A 21,956-nucleotide genomic window follows, 5' to 3' on the forward strand; every position below is an offset into this window, starting at 1 on the left:
TTGTTAGTACTGAATTAATAACATACAAGTGTCTGTTGCATCATGTTGTATATGCATAAAAATCACAGTATGATACTGTGTTTTTTTTTAAATATCAACTATATGGAAGAACCTGAGTAAACATATCTATGGATCTGCCCATCCATCCAATCATCAAAAGATAGATATCAAAAAGTTCATCAAGTCTTATAGTGGCTTGTCCCGGCTGTCTCATACAAGCAATAGGAGCAATTCTTATACTGACCTAATGACCTTCATCCTCATGGAAACAATAACAAACACATTATTATGATTGCAGTACCATCACACAGGGCTGTACAGTATTGAAGTAATTATACTTCACCATGATAAGAATTTTGTTATGGCCTTCTGATGATACACTAGCTGTGTGATGATGTACGCGCTGTACCGTTGGCATCGCAAATGAGCCTACTTACAGAAGGCTGAGGCAAGAGACATGATGTCAACTGCTGACAAAGTCAATGATGAGTCAATTATAAAAAAAAGATCGCAAAGCAAAATCGCAAAGTAATGGCATAAGTTTTAGTTTATTAGATTTTACTGTAATAGACATTTTTCATGCTTTAATAATCTTATCAGTATAGTGGACACAAGGTACTAATGAACTGACAACTTAGTGACAGTTAGCCTCAATTCATGTAATTCTACATCTACAAAATTACATAAACTTAGATGTATAAACCTAATAATATCCTTTCATCTACATTAAATAAAAATTAGTCTAAAATGTATTTAGAAATCAGTCATCATTCACTTATCAGTTTTTAATCTATGTGATGTGGTTCACTGCTGAGCAGGCACAGCTGGTAGAGGGAGGTGGTTGGTTTAGTGTACAGACTGCTAGAGACTCCATCAGAACTTCCTCAGTCATTAAGTCATGTGACAAATCAGGATAAACACATGTATAGTTATTGTTTAAGGAAATTCATAGCAATTAGAGATCAGACAAAATCACTATATGCACTCACCCAGAGCCTACACTACTACTTTCTGCATCTTTATGCTTGTCCACTTACACCAATAAACCACTTTAACCTGCTGTTTTTACTCTATGTTACATTTGTTTGAAACTGCCTCATAACCACCGTCTGCAACTTTCCATCCAGTAATGTTACTCAACTCTTCAAGTGCAAATAAAATCCGATTGGAGTATATTGGTTATCTAAACCTCCCATTCACTCATATGGGACAAATCTTGTTTTGAGAAAACTGGTAAATGCACAAATTCTTTTGAATCCGCCTAACATTTCCGCTCATATAACTTGTTCTTGCAAAAGGCCCATTGTCCTTTATTTGAATGCACACATTTTTCTTGCTTGTCAAAACCTGACACATTACATTACCCATTACCACTGACAGTTCAGTCAAAGACTGGGGTTGTGTCAAACTAGTAGTAGCTAATTTAGCCTAAAGCCCCTAGCCTGAAGCAGAAATCAGGAGGGGGTAGCAGAGGTCTCATAACCTCACTTCTTTCTATCACCACAAATTTCTCACACAGTACAGATTATTCTCATTTTCAAACTTGTAGCCTTTAACTCTAGTAGTCTAATGTTATTCACTCAAGAAAGATCAGCTAAGGACTGAAACCACAATAGGTTTACATTTTTTTTTCAACAACAGTCCTTACAAATGTATTGGGACAGCAAGATAAAATTACATATATATATATATATATATATATATATATATATATATATATATATATATAGTTTTAGGGTTAAAATTTCAAAATGGATAGTTCATCTCTAGTATAATCTTAATCTTGACAGCAACACAGCTAATATGTTATGGGTGTGTCTATTTGTTTGTGCAATGCCTCCAAGTTTCTCTTTATGAACCTAAGTCTTTTTGTTTAACTAATTATGTCCTTACATGTATTTCCTTTTTTTCATTGAAAATCTGTCATGTTGCTACTTGCTGGTTCTCCAAAGGAAATAAAATCTACAGAAAGTGGGAGGAACAGGGGGTCAATCGGGAGCTGCCAGCTTACTGCCCCCCCGGGGCCTATAGCAGGTAATCTAATAATCAATCACTTCATTTATCATTTAAAGCATTTATTAACCTAGTTCCACATTGAAATATTGTGCTTCTCTCTTCCCTGTAATTGAATATTGAATGTGTGTGCGTCTTTAAACTGTTGCTCAAACACAGAACACCATTTGAAGAGAATAGTGTGGTCCCTGGAAAACTGTGGTCATTGTTTTTCTTAAATAGTGAAACAATGAATTTCAGCTTTAAGTGAAAACAGAGGTGAGATAAAAGAGGCAAATCAAATGATTGAGCGACATATTTGACCAACAGCCTCCATGCAACAAATAAGAAATATTTTTTTCTATGAGGATCTTTGGCTGAGGAACAAATTATAGCAAACTACTCGCAAAGCCGTTTTTTTGGCTACACACACTCACTGTTTTACACACACAATTACTTTGCTATTCTATGCTCTCTCTCAAAGCGGTACACAGAAAGTACTTCAGAAGCGTCAGGCTTGGCTGGTTTCCATTCGATTTCCCCTGCGGGTCATTCATCGGCCTAGGGACGTGGCAAGCCGGAGCACCCAGCCCCGAGGTGATTAACTGAAGAAATATGGCTGCAGTTCGCAGCGTAAATCCAAAGGCATTTCAGGTGGAACACGGGTGCTTGTCTAGCAGTGAGGAATGAGGGAAGGCTTCACCCAACCTACCACTGAACACCTCTCTCCCTCTCTGCTGTTACGACTGTTTCAGCAAGTCTCAAAACAGAGAAAAGGCACAACAAAAAATAGAAGAAAGGAAGGTGAAGAAAATATTTTTAAGAAGACATGAAAAGTAATGAAGGACAGAAAGCTATACTGAGACAAATCACTCAAGAGTGACCGAGACTGAGAGAGCTCGAGTAGAAACCTGTGCACCCTGGGGTGATATTAGTGAACCACATCTGTTGAACATCTGGCGTGAGGAACTAAACACCTCAAGCAGCCTGCACAGGAAATCTTAAATTTAGCAGCCATGCACTCGCAGAGGACACCGTGAGCCTCCATCCTGCTGAGACCCACGAAGATAACGGTGCGGTAAACTCTCCATTCCTCATCCACCAACATGTTCCACTCCATTTCTGGATGTACCCTCCTAATAGTAGTGAAGCACATTGACAGTTGTCTTGGATGCAGCTACAACACTGTTTCCAACAAAGATTGGATGCTGTGTAAATGTAAATAAAAACAGAATGCAGTGATTTGCAAATCATTAAAAACCTACAGTGCTGTGAAAAAATATTGGACGTCCTCCTGGTTTCTTTTCTTTTTGTGTGTATTGCTTATTAACTGTTTCTGATCTTCAAACTAAACATGAGCAAACACAAAATTCAGGTTTTAAAGGATAATTGTATTTGTTGATGTTGACTGTGCTATTTTTAGATTGAAACGGTAACAGGCTTGACAATTGCCTAACTTTTAACATTTCAGGGATACAAGCCACAGCACTGCCTCCAACAGTATTTGGTGCTTCAGTATCTATGTTGAAGGCTGCCCTGCTGAAACATGTATTCATTAAATCTTTAATATATTTGTTTTTCAAATTCCCTGGACTAGTCTTTCTCTGCTCAAACATCTGCTCAAATGGACTGTTGCATGAGATAATTTATCTCATTTAGCAGGAATTGAACCACAGTCAGGTTGAAGGTTTAATTGTCTTGCCGAAACCAGGTAATTTGACTTAACAGTGTAATGAGTCCTCTTAGGTGATTGTTGAGTTGCTGCAGTGACTTACAATTTGTCTGATTACTTCTGTAAACTCTATTAAACACTCAAACTACCCAAAGCAATATTTTTTGGCATTTGATACCCGAACATTTTGATCACCTAACCAAGTTTTATTCCAGAAATTGTTAGACAGAAGTACCTGTCCAGCTTTGGTGTTTCTGTCCACATGTTCCTAAGATATGGGACAGGGGAAAGTGATTACAGGGAGCGAGAAGTCCTTGATAACTGGAGCGTGATTGTGATGTAGGAAAAGCCAAAGTTGCTAGTCAAACTTCAAGCACATTAATTAGTGCAGCCACTGGTTTCATGTCTGTCTTCACTTCAGATGTCTGCCTCACTATACAGGTGGGTCTTTTCTGCTTTGTCACAATCTTAACTCTTTTTTTTTTTCTGCGAGGAGCTCCAACATTACTTTGTCCCCAGGGAAGAGTTGCATGTTCAGTTCATTGCTGAACAGCCACTTTTTATTAATCAGGGCAATAGTGTAGCTTGTGTTCTGGTTTGGTGGTCTCCTTGTCACTTTGGCTTAATTGAAATATCTACTGTAGCTGCCATGCAAGGTGCTGGAGCAATGTGGGGTTCAGCGTCTTGTCCAAGGACACTTCAACAACAGGAGAGGTCGGATCAATCTCCTACCTTGAAACATCAATTCACCTCTTGAGCTGGCTTTAATAGACATATTAAATGTCCATATGTGGTTTTGTAGAATATAAGGTTTTGAAAATCTTTTCTTAAAAAGTGGTAAATTTTTAATTAGTCATGTGAAGTAGATATATTCCGAAGCCTTTTTTTAACTTCCCTTCCCTTAAAACTCAACAAGGAGGCAGAAAAAAAGAAAAGAAAACTTTGGGAGATATCCATCAGATATGATCAACACCCACTGCTGAAACCTCATATTAGCTTTAGATACACACTTGAATACAGAACGAGGACTGCATACTTGGCTTAAATCACTTCCATTGCCCATTGCTTTAGGGAAGGATCTAACCATGGCCAGTATGAGAAGGAGGGATGGTTGCAAAATGAAAACCCCTCTTCAGTGGTTATGTAGCTCCTGACTGTTTTAACACAGACTTGAAAATAATGTTTATCCTGTTCTTAATATTTGCAGTTATCCAATAAATTTGTATCTAATTGATGTATTCACACAAAATATGGTACAGGCGTTAAAAATTGCTAGATTATATATTCTAATGTCATTGACTCTGGCCTGTCATTCACTTTATTTGACACTGACAATGACATTTTTACTTGTCAAGTACTCTGACAAGTACTAGATAGACAGCAATGAAATGCGGTACCATCTATAAATCCAACATAATACATACTATAGTTCCCTGCTACACACTTAACACTCATAATCACAACAATATAAACACTTTTGATATCACTTATTGAAGGTCTTGGTACAGGCACCCATTTTAGATGTTACCACAGCCTTCAATGCATGTTATCTGTTGTTATCAACACCATAGATAAAGTCCAATAGGTAGTTGCTCCTCATGCTACCAGGCTCCGTAGGTCTATCATTATGTTCGGAATTTTTTTATTTTTTATTTTTCCACAAAGAAAACACCCGTATGATAATGTTTGGGCACAAAGATGACTATGAAAAGATTATGTTTAGGCTTGGTTTGGGTTAAAATAAGTAAAAAACATCAACTAAAATAACTGCTTGGTACAGGAAATAAACTGGCGTCTCACTCGTTAGGAGGAATTTCAGGTCACAGTCATGTAACACAGTTTGATGTCACTTTGCTTTACTTGATTTGAAGGCATGTTACCTTTTTTGGTTGTAGCTCTATCAATGTTCATAATAGCAACATTAGCATTTAATACATTTAACCTAGCTTACCTGTGGCTCTGAAAAGCAAGCCAATTCCCTTTATTTTAAAGGACATGCATCCTAAATGTGCACCTCTGTGATTCTCCCGATGGAGGATGTTTTTGTGCTATTTGTAGCAAGAAATGAACCTAAGGCAAATTTTAAAAAAGAAGGTGAACTGCAATTTTATATGGCAGAATCTTCCATGCCTATCTCACATTGGGTCAGTCGGAGAATGACACAAACCGAAAACATGATGTCAAATAAGATAGTTTGAATAGGACAAAGCACTGAAGAGCAAAATAGCTTAATACACACCAGAGATCTAAGATAGAAAGAGAAAGAGGTCACTAGAGATTAAGAAAGGCGTGAGGGCATTGCTGTTTAAACCACCTCCCCCTGGAACTAAGACAAATTGGGCTACACGCTTGTCTCAGTGGCCCCCAAGTCCCTATCACTCTCTGAGGAGGAAGCCAGCATCTCCCAAGCATTAAAGTGGAAAAACCAATGCCACTGCAAGAATTTAATGAGGAGGGCTCTGCACTGTTCTCCGCTCAGTGTGTGACACAACACTTCTTGGCATATAGTGATTTTCTCTCTTTCTCTCTTCTTTATTCACTCCCTTTATTCCCACTCCATTCCTCCTGTGCCTAGGAATGGAATGGGTATCTAAGCTTGAAGCCAGCCCAGGTACACTCTTTGTCAGGATGCAAGAATACCATGGGGATGGCTGTGGCTGCATTGGTAGGAGATGTTATCCACAAACCACAGGATCAGTGGTTTGATTCCTGGATCCTCCTGGCAATGTGTTGAAGTGTTCTTGGACTAGATACTTAACCCCTACGACTATTGACATCATACGTCCACATTCTGGAAATCCTTGTTGGCCTTACATAGTCTTTGGTAACATGGATAATGGTTGGATGTGTCCACCAGAAGAAAGATCCTGGGTGTGTTTAGCAAAGCTTGGTCAAAAGGCTTGAAGCAGAGGAAGATGCCAGGCCAGTTCAGTCAATCTACATCTTGGAGGGAATCCACTACTGTAAATTTTCGTTATTGTTTTCTGAATAAATCATTTTGTACGATATACAATTAACATGCATGACATGTTTATACTTCACTGCATTCATCACTATAACTAACATAATGCAGACATGGTTTCACTGTGATGTTTGTCCAGGGTCACCACTAATGTAGGGATTGAACTGTACTCTGGCTCAAACGTAAGAATGACAGAATTGTCTATGTGAATCTTTAGAAAATTGTTGGAATTCTGTTTTGGTCCGGTATTGTCCTGGCAGAGGAACAAACACTCAAAAGTGCTTTTTGTACTATCAGATCTAAAAATACAGTGTTAATGGTACAGGAAAAAATGATGAAGGTATATGTCTTCATGATTTTGACTCTTGTTTCAAATAGTAATGTGTCAGGTCGAGAAAGTGCACACCGATAACTATTAAGGGTAATCCAGAATAATAAGAATGAAAGTTCAATCATTAGTAACCAGATTTTAAAAAAAGGTCTCTAATCAGAAGAGCTGTGAGACATGGATTATGTGGTGTTAGTGTCTAGTTGCAGATAATTAACAGTAGGATACTGGCAAGCACATAAATAGATAGTTACTTTATTAATCCCTGGAGGAATCTTTTTGTGTTGCAGCTTCTGTTTTTGTAAGCCGCCTTAATAATGACACATAAGTCTCAGTTGAGCAAAGTTGCTTTTTGTTATAAGTGTGGTTTAAAGTGTAGCCTATTTTGGCCAAGGCTATTAGTTTTTTTTTTCCATCTGCCATATTCTTGAACAGTATTTTCTCTTATTTGTTTCAGCAAGTTAGAGTTAGAAAATGTTTTTTTGCTGATTTGATACTATCGTTTGTTGCTTTGGACTTTTTTTTTTTCCTTCACTTTTTCACTTAATTTGATGTAAAACATTTTTATCTTAATTACAAATGAAGATAACTAAGACTAGTTTGGGAAACAGGGAGGGCACAGCCTTTGTATCTTGTATGTTGCACTCTTACTCCAGACAACAATTGCTGATTAATGTCCATCTCCCTGAGCTAAAGATCTCACAATGACTTTAAATAAATGACAGCTGAGAAATAAAATGAAGAACTGAGCTGTGAAGAAGGTTTGTGCTCCCTTTATAAATATTTGATCAATGTAGAAATCACAAGCAGCAGTAAGAGTGGAGAGCAGGCATCCACTCCTGTTTGAGAGCTGCTTGTATGAGATTGAATAAGAGGGAGGGAGAAGAGCCAACAATTAAAAAATTAATTTAGTGAAGTAGGAGGCAGGGGAGCTTGATATAAAAAATATGTCAATGGTAAACACCATGTAGATGGATGCAAGTACTAGTTATGCACCAATCATCCCCTGCTACAGAAAGGAGCTGCTACTGTGACAAAGAATGAAGATGAATTATGAATAATACAAAGAAATGCGATGACACAAGAAAGAAGACAGCCGATAGAAGGAGACATTTCTCGAGCAGATCCGGGGGGTTGTTTCAGCACCAATTGGGGTGTATTTTAATGGATCGGTATAAAACAAAGCAAATCAAAACCCAATCATTTCTTTGCTGAACTCTTATTGTGTTGTATCCATCTCAACCTGCTGCTGTTGCAGCTGCTCTCCTTCACAGCCATGCTGTATAGCATAGGAGAGGGAGAATTACACTGTGTAAAAATGAAAACTGATTTGGGCACATTGGAGTTTATACACCAAGGTCGGCTGTGATCCTTTTTAAAAAGAATTTAACATTAACAATAGAAGTGTACAAACCTACTCTAACGTTTGTACTGTTGCACTTAGTGTTATTATGGCACCAGGTTTTCAGCTGTCACTAATAATAATAATAACAACAATAATCAGAGTAATTTATAGCCAGTGTCTGTATGTGACCATAGATATTCTACGAGCTAAGATGATCCACTGTAATGCCAGTGTTGAACCCCATGTGACCTGAGTGACACTATAGTTCCGGAAAACCTTGCAGAGTGATACATCTTGACTCTAGAGCACTGGTGTGTTGTACCCCAGTTCACAAGGGCAACAGCCCAACTAACCCTGCACTGCCCATTGCTGATCAGGTGTGTTCCAGCGATCAGAAATTAGAAGATAAGGGTTGTGCAAGAATAGTTGGTAAACAGTCAGGGCTGCAGCCCTCGTGTCTCATTGTAAATAGTAAATGGGAAATGTTCTGCACTTATATAGCGCTTTTTCTACCTATTGGCACTCAAAGCACTTTACACTGCTTCTTATTCACCCATTCACACACACTCATACACCAATGGGGGAGCTGCTATGCAGCTGGCCAGCACTCACCAGGAGCAACTATGTTGGGGTTCAGTGTCTTGCTCAAGGACACTTTGTCATCTGGCTGGAGGACGTGGGGATTGAACCAACAACTGTGAGATTGGTGGACAACCGCTCTACCTTCCTGTGCCACAGTCACCCATAATGCATCATTATCGAAATGTATAAACAAATTTGGGACCATCAGTGTTTGGATGATGGAGTTCTTGAAAGACAAGGTGTGTCAGCAGGAAGTAACTGTGAGACCCTATAAGGCCAGTATCCCCTATCTATAGTGAGTTGTGATTATGGATGTGAGTTGTCTTGCTAAAGAATGAGATTCTTCTTTTTAACATGACATAATCTCACATTAATGTTGGGAGATGTGTGAGCGACAGATTCAATGTGTCCCCAACTTTATGCCTCTGGCTTATAATGTAGGCTTTTTGTTAAAAATGTGTAGTCTCTAAGCCCAAGCTGAGGCTGGAGTCTCCTCCTTGACATTATAAATTCTCCAGACTAATCTGTTGTTCAGCTTTCAAATTTGTGTTCGTCTGTGTTTGCTTAATATGTGTGTTTGCTTGTGTTTTGCTGCACTCTTCCAGCAGTCACATATCGCAATTAACCTGCTGAGTAAAAGATGATTATCACTGATGGAAATGTTGGCCAAAGCTACTAAAACAAGACCCAGGCTGTAAATAGCCAGAGTTTTGTCTCTGTTCAGTCTGTGTTTGGGGCCATTTATCTTCATAAAATGATAATATCTTATTTATTTCCTCATTAACAGCCAAGGCGGAGATTTTAAAAAGTGTCCTTATGTGTCCTCAACACTTTGCATCCTGATGTCGACTTTAAATTTCATCCTGAATCTTAATATTCATCACCTAACTCATTAGTGACTTTTACTTCAAGTGCTAATTTAAATTAAACTTAACAATTGTAAAATATTTTACATAGCTGTGTGTGTAGGTTTGTATATATATATATATATATGTACACTTGATTCTTTTTTTCATTCAGTTGAAAAATGGGATTTAAATTCATTGCCATCAGTTTAGTCTACAGCTATATTGTGTTCAGAATAATAATCCATGGTTACAGAAGCATGTTAATGTGACCAGAGATGGGAGAAACCCAGAGCGGGGGGACAGCTACAAAAATGAAATACTGCTGTATGAATCAGGAAAAAAAAGTAGAAATAATGCGGGAATAAAAAAGGAAGTAAGGGAAGAGTGGGAGACAATGAATAGAATATAAATATTCAAAGGGCTAAATGAAAAAAAGATAAAATGCATGACAAGGAATGATAAAAAAAAGTGCAGAAAGCAAAAGAAAGGTATTCAGAAATGGAAAGGAGCAAATGAATAAGACAAAAGAAGGAAGGGAAGACAGTGGAAGGAATGTAAAAGAAGGGAACAAATAAATGTAGGAAGAAGAAGAATAAGTGAAATGAAGGAAGGAAATAATTAAATGTGCAGATGCAAGCAACAAAGAAAACTGATCGAATAAAAAGAAGGTGAGATGTGAGGTGAGCAGAGGAACAATTAAAAAAGCAAGGGCCAAATATTTAAAGGTATAATGTAAAAAAAGAAATCAACAGGAGCCGGAGGAAAGAAAAAAGGTTAAGGCAAAAAGAAGAGGAAGTCAGTGAAAAGTGTTAAGTTAAACATTGCGATGGTTGTCTGACTGACACTCCAAACATCATTGTACGATGGTGACATTTCTTTCACCTTTCTAAAGGAGAAAGCAGCTGCTTCCATTCTACTGTCAGCAGGGATGACTGATGGAAGTCGAGTGAAGTGCATTTCACCATTCAAAATGAGAAAGTGTTCTGGGAATGGCAGGAACACCCATCTACACCTTTCACTGGAGTATCGGAGAGCTGTCACAGCACTAGAGCGAATGGCCACCTATAGCGCCTGACAAAAGAACACAAAGTGTCAGAAAGTCCTGACATGTGCCATGGTGTTGGATTTTTTTTTTGGGGGGGGGGGGGGGGGTAAGTACCGTGGTGAGAAGAACCACCACCTGGCAACCATCAGCCACCTCCCTCTCAGGAATATCCCATCGGATTGCGTCCTACAAATTCCAAAACACCTGGCAGTGTCACAAGCTTCAATCTAAGAGGGGCAGGGGGGGTGCAAACTCTTTCTTCGTGTCCATTTGTTTTCCCATCTCATCTCCTCCTGCCCTCACCTCAAAGTGTTTGTTTGGTGTCAGCGTCGGTTAGGCTCATCAGCCTCCACACTGGCCGACAGCCTGTCAGTCTAAGCTCTTTTTAACACTCAGCAGCCCTGCACAGTGACACAGAGGCTCCCTCTGGCATCGCGCTTAGCGAAAAGGGGGGAAAAAAGGGTTTGACTACATACACCTCTCCACTCTTATCAACATCTCATGCTGTCTCTACATCTTCGTCTTTTCCTTTGTTTTTTGCCGCTCTGCGTTGTGCCCCCTCCTGCATGCAACCACAGACCTGACAGGGCGTGCAGGTCTTGCACCATTTATTGGTTTGCCAGGATGGAATAAAGTCAAAAACACAGAAGTGTATTAATTTTAAAGCACAAATGCACTCAACTAATCTGTTCCATAGTTGTTGTTGCCTGAATGATTATGTATAGTTTTTTTTATTCCATTGCCAATATACCTATGGATCAAATGACTACATGACTAATTGGTATGTACCAGAAGAAGAACCAGACTTTTTTGTGTTGGTGACGACCAATAAAGAGCTATGAGTAGGGTTAAAGTTTCCCTACTGTGCATGGTTTCTGGTTTACCTTTTTTTTCTGGGGTTCCCCTTAAACAGTTTTGGATAATTTACAATTCCAAAAGCTGCTTATTTGTTTTATAATGGGCCTTTATGCAGTACAGGGATACTTTTAGCTTCTGTCTCTTATTGGCCAGCTTGTGGAAGCTTGCTGACGGGCGGAGCAGAGCAGTGAGCCATGCATATAATACAAGAGCAAGTGGGTACAATTATGTACGATGTGTTCCCAGACCGATTATGTTAATTTGTAGGACTATTAAAAACATTTTGGGAGGATGCAGACAAAATCTCTGGGAATTTCTGGAAAATCTCGGCAAAGTCTTCTGACAGAGTCAACAGAGCAGAGAGAAAAGAGATTTAGTGCAATTTGTTTTCTACATATGTTAAGCTCACAATTAAGAACCCTTGTGTAATAATAATATAATAATAATAAAATACCTGTTTAGGCATTTCACTATAGTTATAACATTTCAATCTATGAAATGTAAAATTTGAAAACCGTTTTAAATTAAGAACTTTAGAGCTAAAACAAGATTACAAGTGTGCCCACATATTTAATGCCAACTTTAATATTTGGCAATTTTCAGTGCTCTTTGTTACGAACACATTTTGGTTTGTACCAAAAACGTTTTGCGATTTGTTACCTGGTTCTTTTTGCCTTGCTGAGGGAAACTTCAAACTTATTGATGGGTACAAATCCCTCACACAAGTAGAGCAGTGTGTTGTGCTTCAGTTTCTCTTTAAAGACAATGCAACTGGAGCTGGAGTGGAATAAAACTGCTTCAAAGTATGTTTGCTACTGGATCTATGCTTTTTCCAAGAGCCTTAGACAGACATATGAATAAAATGTTTTCTTCAGAAACAACAGTGATAATGGCAGGGGAAGCAGAACATATGGCAGCTAACATGAAACCCTGCCGGAAGCAAACAAGACTTAGCAAAGCAGAATGAACAGAGTGGGAAAAGTGGGGAAAGAGGAGGAGGGGTATGGATGATGCTGTTGGGAAGCAGGCCTCAGTGAGCTAAAACTTGAGAAGCAACATCCGGAAAATGACAGGGGAACAACCTTGGCTCTTCTCTATATAATACTGCAGAAGACAATAGAAAAAGGAAAAAAAAAAAAAAAAAAAGAGAGAGAAGAAAAAGTAATGGTGGTGGTTGGAGAGCAATAATTGTTTGCAAGCCTGCAAGTGGGCAACACCGCTCCACCTTTCCCAGTGTTCTCCTTTTCCAGTGTTCTCAGGGGCTGTGAGCTTAAAAAAAAATGCAAAAAATAAAAAAATAAAAACGTGATGAGAAACAGATTAAAAATCTAACAGGCACGCTCAGCTGAGCAGAGATGCTGATGGAAAAACACAAAAAAGAAGATGCCCCGCGCTCCGTTCCACTCATCGTATTCCTGAGATATCATTAGCGCCTCAGCACGTAATATCATCATTACTATTGTTATCATTATCAGGCCTATTTATCTTTAGTTTCCCCCTTTGTGAAGCAACACAGCATCATTTCCTGCTAAGAATCAATAGCACAATAGAAGGACTTTTTTTTTTCGTTTTTCCATTTATTCCCCCCACCCCATAGCTCCTAATGACAAGGCGACTGCTTCCAAAGCGGCATCTTACATAGATAACTGCCTAACACCACCCCTCCCACCCAGTGCTGCATCTTACACACACATGCCCACACAAAAACACAGAAACACCACACGCACTATCTTTTAATCAATCTATTAAGAAAAGACATGGTGGCATTGACAGGCTCAGGGCTGACTGATAGAGTGACCTGTGAGCCAACATGGTAGCATTTTTCCGTTCACAGCAGAGATAATAGCTCGGCAAGCACTGAGATGACGATGATGATAATGTTGGCAACTGAGGGCCATGAAGCATATCCAATCACTTCCGTAAATGTCAAACCCCTCCCCATATTGCTGCAACAAAAAGGCTCAGAGAGAAGGTTTGTGACACGGAGACCTCCTCAGAATGGTTAACAAACCCTCATCACCATCGCCCTCAAATCCCATTTGTCCCTAGATTTAAAAGAAGCAGAAAAGATGCACATGCATGCTCTCTCCCAGCAGAGAGAAACAGTAATGAAAGAGACAGAGATAGATGGAAGGAGGGGAAGTGTGTGTTTGTGGGGGTGAAAAGATGTGCTAGCGCAGACACTTGTTGTGAGATTACAATGACTGTTCTGTTTTTCCTCCCAGGAGCGACAGGCCCCATTCATTTTTCGCAGCAGAAAGCGACAGATTGAAGGCCGAACATCTCTTTCTTTCCCTGTCCCCACTGTCGTTTTTTTGCCTTCCTTTCTTTCATTTCTTTCTTCCTTTGTCTTGAGTATTTGGTTAACCCAGGGCTGAAGTGCAGCGCAGTGACAGGGGCGTGATGCCTCAACGCTGACACGGCAGGCTGCAGACAGAAAAGGAAAAGTGATGCCTTGTGTCAGCTAGCGGACGCCCCACGGTGATGTTCAGTGCTTTCCATTCCCAAAAAACAGATGTTCGTGTGGCTGCAAACCGGCCATTATGTGGGCGACCGGGGGCATGTTGGCAGCAGTCAGGTCACTCATGCAGACACGAAGGCACTGCACAAACTTCCTGTATATCTAGGGGCACTTGGCTTAATCATTGCGGGTGTTGCTCTGCAGCAAGGTATGACATTATTTAGGTGGACTAGAGAGTAAACAATGCACTGTAGTTTAAAGCTTGGAGGATAAAGCGCGCGCCCTGTTCTTCTAACACTGCAGGGTTGGGGGTCTTAATTGTCGGCGTCAAAACCTTTGAGCAGGGAGAAAACAGAGAGCCCCTACAAAGATGAGGTGCATGCTTTACGAATTCACAGACCTTTACACTTAATGTGAGTAAAAACTACTGAGACACTTAAAAAATATCATCTCTTGATTGTTGCTGTTAATATAAAAACGGCACAAAATATGACACAGTTGTCTTTCCGTCATCCTGTCTCAATTTAGCTTTAATGATTTTAAAATGCAGCATCACTGAATCTCTTTTATGAATCCAAATCTTTTTTTCAGTGTTTATAATTTTTTTCCATCACTTGTGGCGTTCTGCTTTTTCTCTTTTCTCTATCACTTTACTGACAGCGGTTCCCCATATATACCTGTTAAAAATAAAAAATGACTTAGTTTAGAGAAGATGAAAAGAATTTAGGACCAAATAACACAAAAATCGATCCAGTAAAATAAAAAAAGTATTTCTGCATAAACTAGAAAATGCATACATTTGAAAAATATATTCAACTGCATTTTAAACACATAACAAAGAGCTCCAGTAAAGCAGACGAAATAAGAATGAATTCTTCAGATGCTGCTTTTTTTTTTTTTTTTTTAGCTGACTTAAACTACCAAAGATATCCACATTTGCATGTGGCCCACAGTTGACGTAATATTCGTGGAAAGCCCATCTTGCCTTCTCCTCATGCTTTTCCAACCCAATCTCCCAGCTAAGAGCCTTATTAATAGAAAAGAGGAGCGGGCTGGAGGTAAGAAGAGCAGCACTGAGAGCCTGCGGATTGTGATACCCAGCAGGAGAAGAGCACACTCATCTCTGTTTCTACATCATCTGCCAGCCGTTCAACATGAACCAGCCACCTTGGGCTTGCTCAAAGCCGCTATCATTGCAATGTGTGCTTGAGGTGAGGGGAGAGAGGAGCAAAAGCGCATTGAGGTGGGGGGGTTTCATGTATAAAGAGAGTGAGAAGAAGAGAGAAAGAGGGAGAAAGAGAGATTACCAATATCTGAGCTGTGGATGTGCCCTTTGGTGACAATGCCTACTTCGCCAGACATTCATCACGTCTTTTAAGCATCACAAACTGGCAACTGAATATCCACCCGTTCATTCTTTCCCATGCAGAGCTTCTATTTCGGTTAAAAAGATGTTCACCAAATTAAAAAAATATTTTGACTATATTAAAATATAAAGTCACCAAAAATTATAATTAAAATTATTTATTTATTTATTTATTCTTTGTGTGTGTGTGTGTGTGTGTGTGTGTGTGTGTGTGTGTGTGGCATTTCCTTTCAATAGACAGAAAAACTTTTTGAGTATTGTAGTATTCATCTTCATTGTTTGTGAAAACCTGAGGCTTAATCTCACATTTTCTCAACCCTACAAACAATTCCCTTGTTTTTATGAACAACCACAGATACATTTTCAGCCCATGGATAAGACTATGCCATTTCATTAATCCATCAGTTCCATTCTCGCTCTTTTACTGCTATGATTACTTGACTTCATTTTCCTCCAGATCTGAGATTAGAAGGAATGTGAGATAAAGAATCGAGGTGACAACAAATCCTAAATGTCTAACAAGACTCCCGTGTCCAATACTGAAAGTCCGTCGTTCAGTCCTAACGATATGTGAATACTGGTCTGGATTTGTTAAAGCAGTGACCGTGTGCAGCTTTAGAAATTGCTCAGACTCTCATCATGTTATGTGACATCTCTGAAGACTGAAGACATACACAGAGCTAATCTCAGTGAGCTGAAAAGTAGGCTAATACAGTCCAACTAACTGGCTCCGTGAGAAAGTGTCATATCTATAGACAGCTAAAGGGACTTAAACATACGCTCGATAAATTTTAACTCCTAAAGTCGCCGCAGGCTGGAGGTTTGGGGGCCAATGAGAGTCCACAATGTGTTAGAGGATCATTAATGCACTGTTCAGATCACTAAAAAGACAGATTTTAAGAAGCTTGTTTTTTTCAACTACAATAAGTCACACACAGGATTGAGAGCTGGATCTATACATAGACAGTACAGCAATACAAAATCAAAATTAGGACTAAGTGTCACTGCTTTTCTCTTCTAAAATTGAGACTTGCGTTATAAATGGACCTTTCAATCCTTCTACAAGGTGCATTACGTTTCTGAGCCAATTTGCTCGCTCGGGCTAAATGAAACAAGCAGTGAATGCCTCTCTATCACTCTGCATCCACATTACACACTAATTTTTCTCTTTTAATATTATTTTGTCTGTGTGTGTGTAATATCTCCTGAAAGCACCATCAGTACAGTAGACACCGATCAGCCACTTGGTTGTTTAAATGTTGTGGTGGATGGGGTCATCACGGGCACTCCGACTGATGCACTGTGTGTTCCGATACCTGTGGATCCCTGGTGGGGTTAATATTGTGGTCAAGTAGTTTAAACATATTTCATCATAAATACCAGGCCATTTACGGTCCTGTTCACATCACTTGAGCTATGTTAAAGACGCCTGGCTAAAAAAGATGCTCCCAGATGGGAAGATTGTGTAAACATTATCAACTATGCAGATGTAATAATTTACATGTGAGAAAATGGCAAGTCCAGATTGGAACACAAACAAGTCTTTTAGAGCATGACAGCCTGCGGAAGTGTTCACAATTGTCTACAGCTGGAGGTATTTGGTGTGTATAGACACTTTGGGTAAGGTCCAGTTCAATTTGTTGGATTTATTTTGTGATTTTCTAGTATATCTTCCCTCTTCTCTGTCTCAGAGTGAAATCACAGGAAAGAAGCTGATGGTAATGATTATTTTAAGGTACTGAACTGATGGTTAAATAGTGGAGACTCCACTGACCAGGATAGAAGGCCCAGGGGTCTTTGAATTAGCTATTATTAGAGCAGAGGGTTCCCTTAAAATGAATCTGGGAAATAGTTCAGTTGTGTTATATAACAACTGGAGATTAGCCCAATTAGAGAAAGTAAGCAAGCAGAACAGTGTTTTCTCACCATCCCAATGCAAAGTAGTCAGTGTTTCACTGCTGTGTGTGCATCTGGAGTCAGGTCTTATCATTTGTGGATCACAACCCTAAACTAACAGATGAGAGCTGCCTTCACCACAGATCTGAGCCTCCAATGCATTTTTTTTCCCTTTTCTTTTTTCCTTTTTCTTTTTTTGGGGGGGCTGAGTGTGTGAAGCGGCTTCACAGTCCTGCTGTCTTCCTTCAGGCGGTGAGATAACAGCTTTGGCATACACGCCATCGGCTGACAAGGCATCACATCTTCCTCGTTTTTTCTACCCATATCCCTGACCCAACTACCAACATACCCTGCCTACTGCTCCTATAATGGCATCCAAATCTATTTGATTGTTCCCTAGTCTGACTGCTGTATATGGGGTTAAGAAGAAATAAGGATGTGGAATTGGACAGCCATAGAGGGAGAGTTCCACCAGAGGGATTAAACTAGGGTTATTTCACTCCTGTGACAGTTGTTGTGTGTCTGGGTTTCAGGGGGTTCAGACATGCCATTCAAATGCACAGATATCCATTTACTGTCTGCCTTTTTCGTCCGACGTGCCGGTGCCGGGGAAGCGCATCATGCCAAACGGCACGAATATTCCCAGCCAGTGACCCGTTACAAGATATTCACTTGGGGGACTTGACTTTACTCTTATCAGCCTGTTTGCGATGCGTTCCGTCCGAGCACTGTAAGAGTGGTAACCGCATTCCTTCATACACCTAAACAAGTAAAAAAAAAAAAAAAAAGCCCAGTGTTTGACTTGTGGGGTATGAAACTTACCAGGGTGACACTCGGCCCAGAGCACGAAGACTGGCAAAATGAGAGAGAAAATCCACCAGCAGCAACAGCACGATTGCATTAGCCTCCACATGGTAGTAATATGCACGTCGACATGCACACAATAAGCACCAACAACTGTTGAGTTTCTCCCTTTGCGGTCAAATCAGCGACGCCTTCGTTGCGTAAAAAGCAGCGCTGGAGACGCAGCGGAGACGGAGACTGGGCACGGTGGAAGTGGTGGTGGGCGGAGAGATTTAGTTAGAGGTCCAGCAGAGAGTCTTTCCGTCCCAAAATCCCCCCTATATTCCAGGATATGAGCATAACACTCGGAAACTGGAGCTTCTGGAGGAGCGTGTTCACGCAGCCAGGGAAAAGCGGGTTAGAGGGGACTAGCAGCGACGGTCCACACAGCGCGTCGTCGTCGCTCCTGTCGCTGCGGCGGTAGAGGCAGCACTCGTCGGGCACGCAAACAGGGGAGAGTAGGTGTTGGTGATGGTGGAGTGGTGCTGGAAGCTTTCCATTCCTTCATCCATCCAGGAAGTAACGTGTGAGCCCAAGTCTAGCAGAGACTTTAAAACAGTCTTGGGGGGAGAGAGAGCGAGAGTGTGTGAGAGAGAGATGGAGATAGAGAGAGAGAGAGAGAAAGAGAGAGAGAGAGAGAACAGCGAGAGAGTGGTCATTCTTCTGGATCCTAGCGCCGGCGACAGAACGCACAGTCGCTCAAAATAATATCGTGTACATGTCCCATAATAAAAGGTAATAATAGATCTGTGCTCTCCAGGGGGTCTTTCAGCTTATTGTTAATATGAATAGCTTCAAAATAGATTCACATTCAACAAAGCTCCCTGCTTCACAAAGGGACTTAGTGATTCGAGACTGGACTCGTTCCAGGAAAATCTTTAGCGGTGATTTACCACGCATATAGAATTAATCATCAGTTAATCCAGTGCAAGGTGTAGGAATCTGAACTTAGACTCTAGACAGACATTTCGTTCACTACAAAAGCAGGAAAAGGTCAAAAGAAACAAAATTCAGATCATACACACATTTGGCCCTTTCCTCTTATAGATGAAATACTGTATGACGTGCAACACTTCAGTATCTATAAGCCCATTAACCAGTGGTCCTCTATTAGTTTTCATTAGGGTCAGATTCCCTGAACATGGGCGTCAAACACTGGATAAATAAATGGGATGGGGGTGAAGTTCAACATGTTATATGACTTTAAAGTAGTTATTAGGACTTTAAATTACTTCCATCTAGGGCGTACCATCAGCATTTCTTAAATTCTGGGGTCGCACGGGACATAAACAAATCTTCTGCGGGCCATCACTTTTATGGTCCCTGCTTTAGACCCCCTACACTGGTGTCATTCTAAGTTTACAAGACAAGGTTGTTCGGACATGCAGGGAAAATCTACCAACATCAGCGTATTACCAAGAAGTGAGGCATAGTGGCTGTAGTGAACATTCCCCTATTATTTGGTAAAAATTCAACATGTCCTCCAATGTTAAGGCCCACAGAGAATATTTGTCCCTCATGGCTGTGCTTGGCACTGTTAACTGTGGGACTTTATATAGACAGGTGTATGCTTTTCCAAATCATGTCTAATCAACGGACGGGGACTCCAATCAAGTTGTAAAAACATCTTAAGGATGATCACTGGAAACAGGATCCACCAGAGCTCAATTTTGAGTGTCATGGCAAATATAATTGTGTACATGTGGTGGCCAGTTTCACCCGCATTGTTTCTTTAAACTTTAAAAAATGCAACATTGAAACAGTGCTTGGTTGGTTGGTTTTAGCTGACAGAAACATCAGGTGTAGTTTAGGTTATTATTTGTTTATTAATATTTAATAATAAAGATGTTATGGTCTGTAAATACCTTGATTTGCCTTAAAATAAATCAGTACTTTTCTTGAAATCACATCAAGTTTCACATGGCATGCATCATGCGACTGTTGAAACAACAGTTTTTTTCACAGTAAAACTGCAATTTTTTCCTATGCATAATGGCACAAAGCAGCTGTCTTACCTTAATTACCATTTTTAGGAATAATGCCCATCCAAATTATAAATGTAGATTTTCTCATTACTGATACTGTGAAGATAAACACATAAACCATGACCTTTGATATCTTGGTGGCCTCCTTCGCTTTCTACTTCTTGCACTGTCAGACTATCAGTTAGTTTACATGTGCTTAAGTAACCAGGTCACAGTCTGAAAGCTGATTTCTTGACACTCGTGTAGATGGGAAAGCTGTGGTTTACGAAATTGGGGTAGGGGATTAGAGAAACCTAATTTATTAGGTAGATTTGTCTCATTGAATGCATGTGCGTAACAAAAGGCTGCAGACAGGAACATGCAGCTGAGCGAAGGACTGAATGAAAGAGGAAATCATTAATCAGGCAATGCTGCCTCCTTTTAAAATCAAAGTCAGTTCAAAGTCCAACAGAAAATAAAACTAATACAAAGTGACTCATAGAAGTCTAAAAAATCTTTTTCCACCACAGATTTTTTTTTAAATTCCCACAGATTGCACTTTGTATCAGCTGTCTTTCTCCTCTCTTTTCATCTCTCCCCCTGCAGCTGTCCCTCTGCAGAGACAGGAATGCACCAGAAAAAAAAAAACGTCAGAAAGCCGCACTTTCTGTCACAGTTAAATGCTGTATGCCATGCTTATAAAAATAAGTCAGATTACCCTGCTACTGCATGTAAATGCAGATTTCCAGTAACCAGGTTTCTTAAGTGCATGTAAACGTTTTTCCCCCAATTATACGAGCAAGCTGATTTCTCTAAGTAAATTTTAAGAAAGGCCTGGTCAAGACAGATTTGTGCCATATTGCTTCCATTTCTCAATAATTGTACTCCAACAGATAATCAGTCACTTGGAAATGTTCGTGTACGCATCCCCTGATTTCTGTTTTTCATGAACCTTTTCATGGAGTTGCCTAAAGTGTTTTGGTTTTTGTGTGTGTCAATTGTAGTTGAAAGTTATTTTAGATTCAAGGAGAGATTGTGAAGTTTCCAAACATTTAAGCTTGGAAAAAAGCATCAGGAATTCAACATTGATGGGCTGGTGCTGTGGTGTAAGTATTTTCAATTAATAGGCAGAAAAAATGTAATCCTCCTGTGTCCTAGTGATAGATATGCAGCGTTTGAGACATGCAGCTCACATTGTACCAAGGTGTTTGAAGTTGTACATGTACAGTGATGACCAAGAAATACTAAGGATCATCAGCGTTGTGAGTCAGTTCTTAGAGAAACATGACTCACATTGAATTGTTATTTTACTCTCCTGGGTTCATACATATCCGGACGTAGATATTGGCCTACAAAGCTCTAAAGCTTTGGTCCTTTGAAGGTAAACTCGTAGATCTAATCAAACTAAAAACAGCTAATGCAGAGAAATTAAAGTACAGTATTGCAGCGGCTTAATATATGATAATAATCTGTGTAAAACACTCATGTAAGGTCAGTCAATGAGTGGGCTGTAATGGATCTTTATATTTCTATGTATTTACATGACCACATACATTTTTCTAACACATACAAGGAATTTGCTTTGGTCATTGGTTCTTCTCAAGGACATTTTGTGAGTTTTTACTAATTCACCCTTAATTGACCTTGTTAGGTTAACAAGAAAGCAGTCCAGTTGCCAGATAACCTCACATAGATGCCCGAGATCTAGGCTTTTCACAAACATTCAATAATTTAGGATCTTCACGTCTTTTATCAAGTAACTTATTATCTGCTATACAGTACTTTATTCACATT

General features: G+C 39.8%; 1 protein-coding gene across 2 annotated transcripts in view; it reads right to left on the reverse strand.

Annotated features, from left to right (window-relative positions):
* Window positions 1–18,787, reverse strand: part of ptprga (protein tyrosine phosphatase receptor type Ga) — a 451,880-nt gene extending 433,093 nt beyond the window's left edge. For both annotated transcript variants that reach the window (XM_067504881.1, XM_067504880.1), the window contains exon 1: window positions 18,178–18,787. In XM_067504881.1, the coding sequence (XP_067360982.1) occupies window positions 18,178–18,268 (91 nt within the window). In that variant the 5' untranslated portion in view covers window positions 18,269–18,787. The remainder of the gene's footprint in view (window positions 1–18,177) is intronic.
* Window positions 18,788–21,956: the final 3,169 nt, after the last annotated feature.

The sequence above is a fragment of the Channa argus genome, chromosome 5 (genome assembly GCF_033026475.1).
Source record: "Channa argus isolate prfri chromosome 5, Channa argus male v1.0, whole genome shotgun sequence".
Lineage (NCBI taxonomy): Eukaryota > Metazoa > Chordata > Actinopteri > Anabantiformes > Channidae > Channa > Channa argus.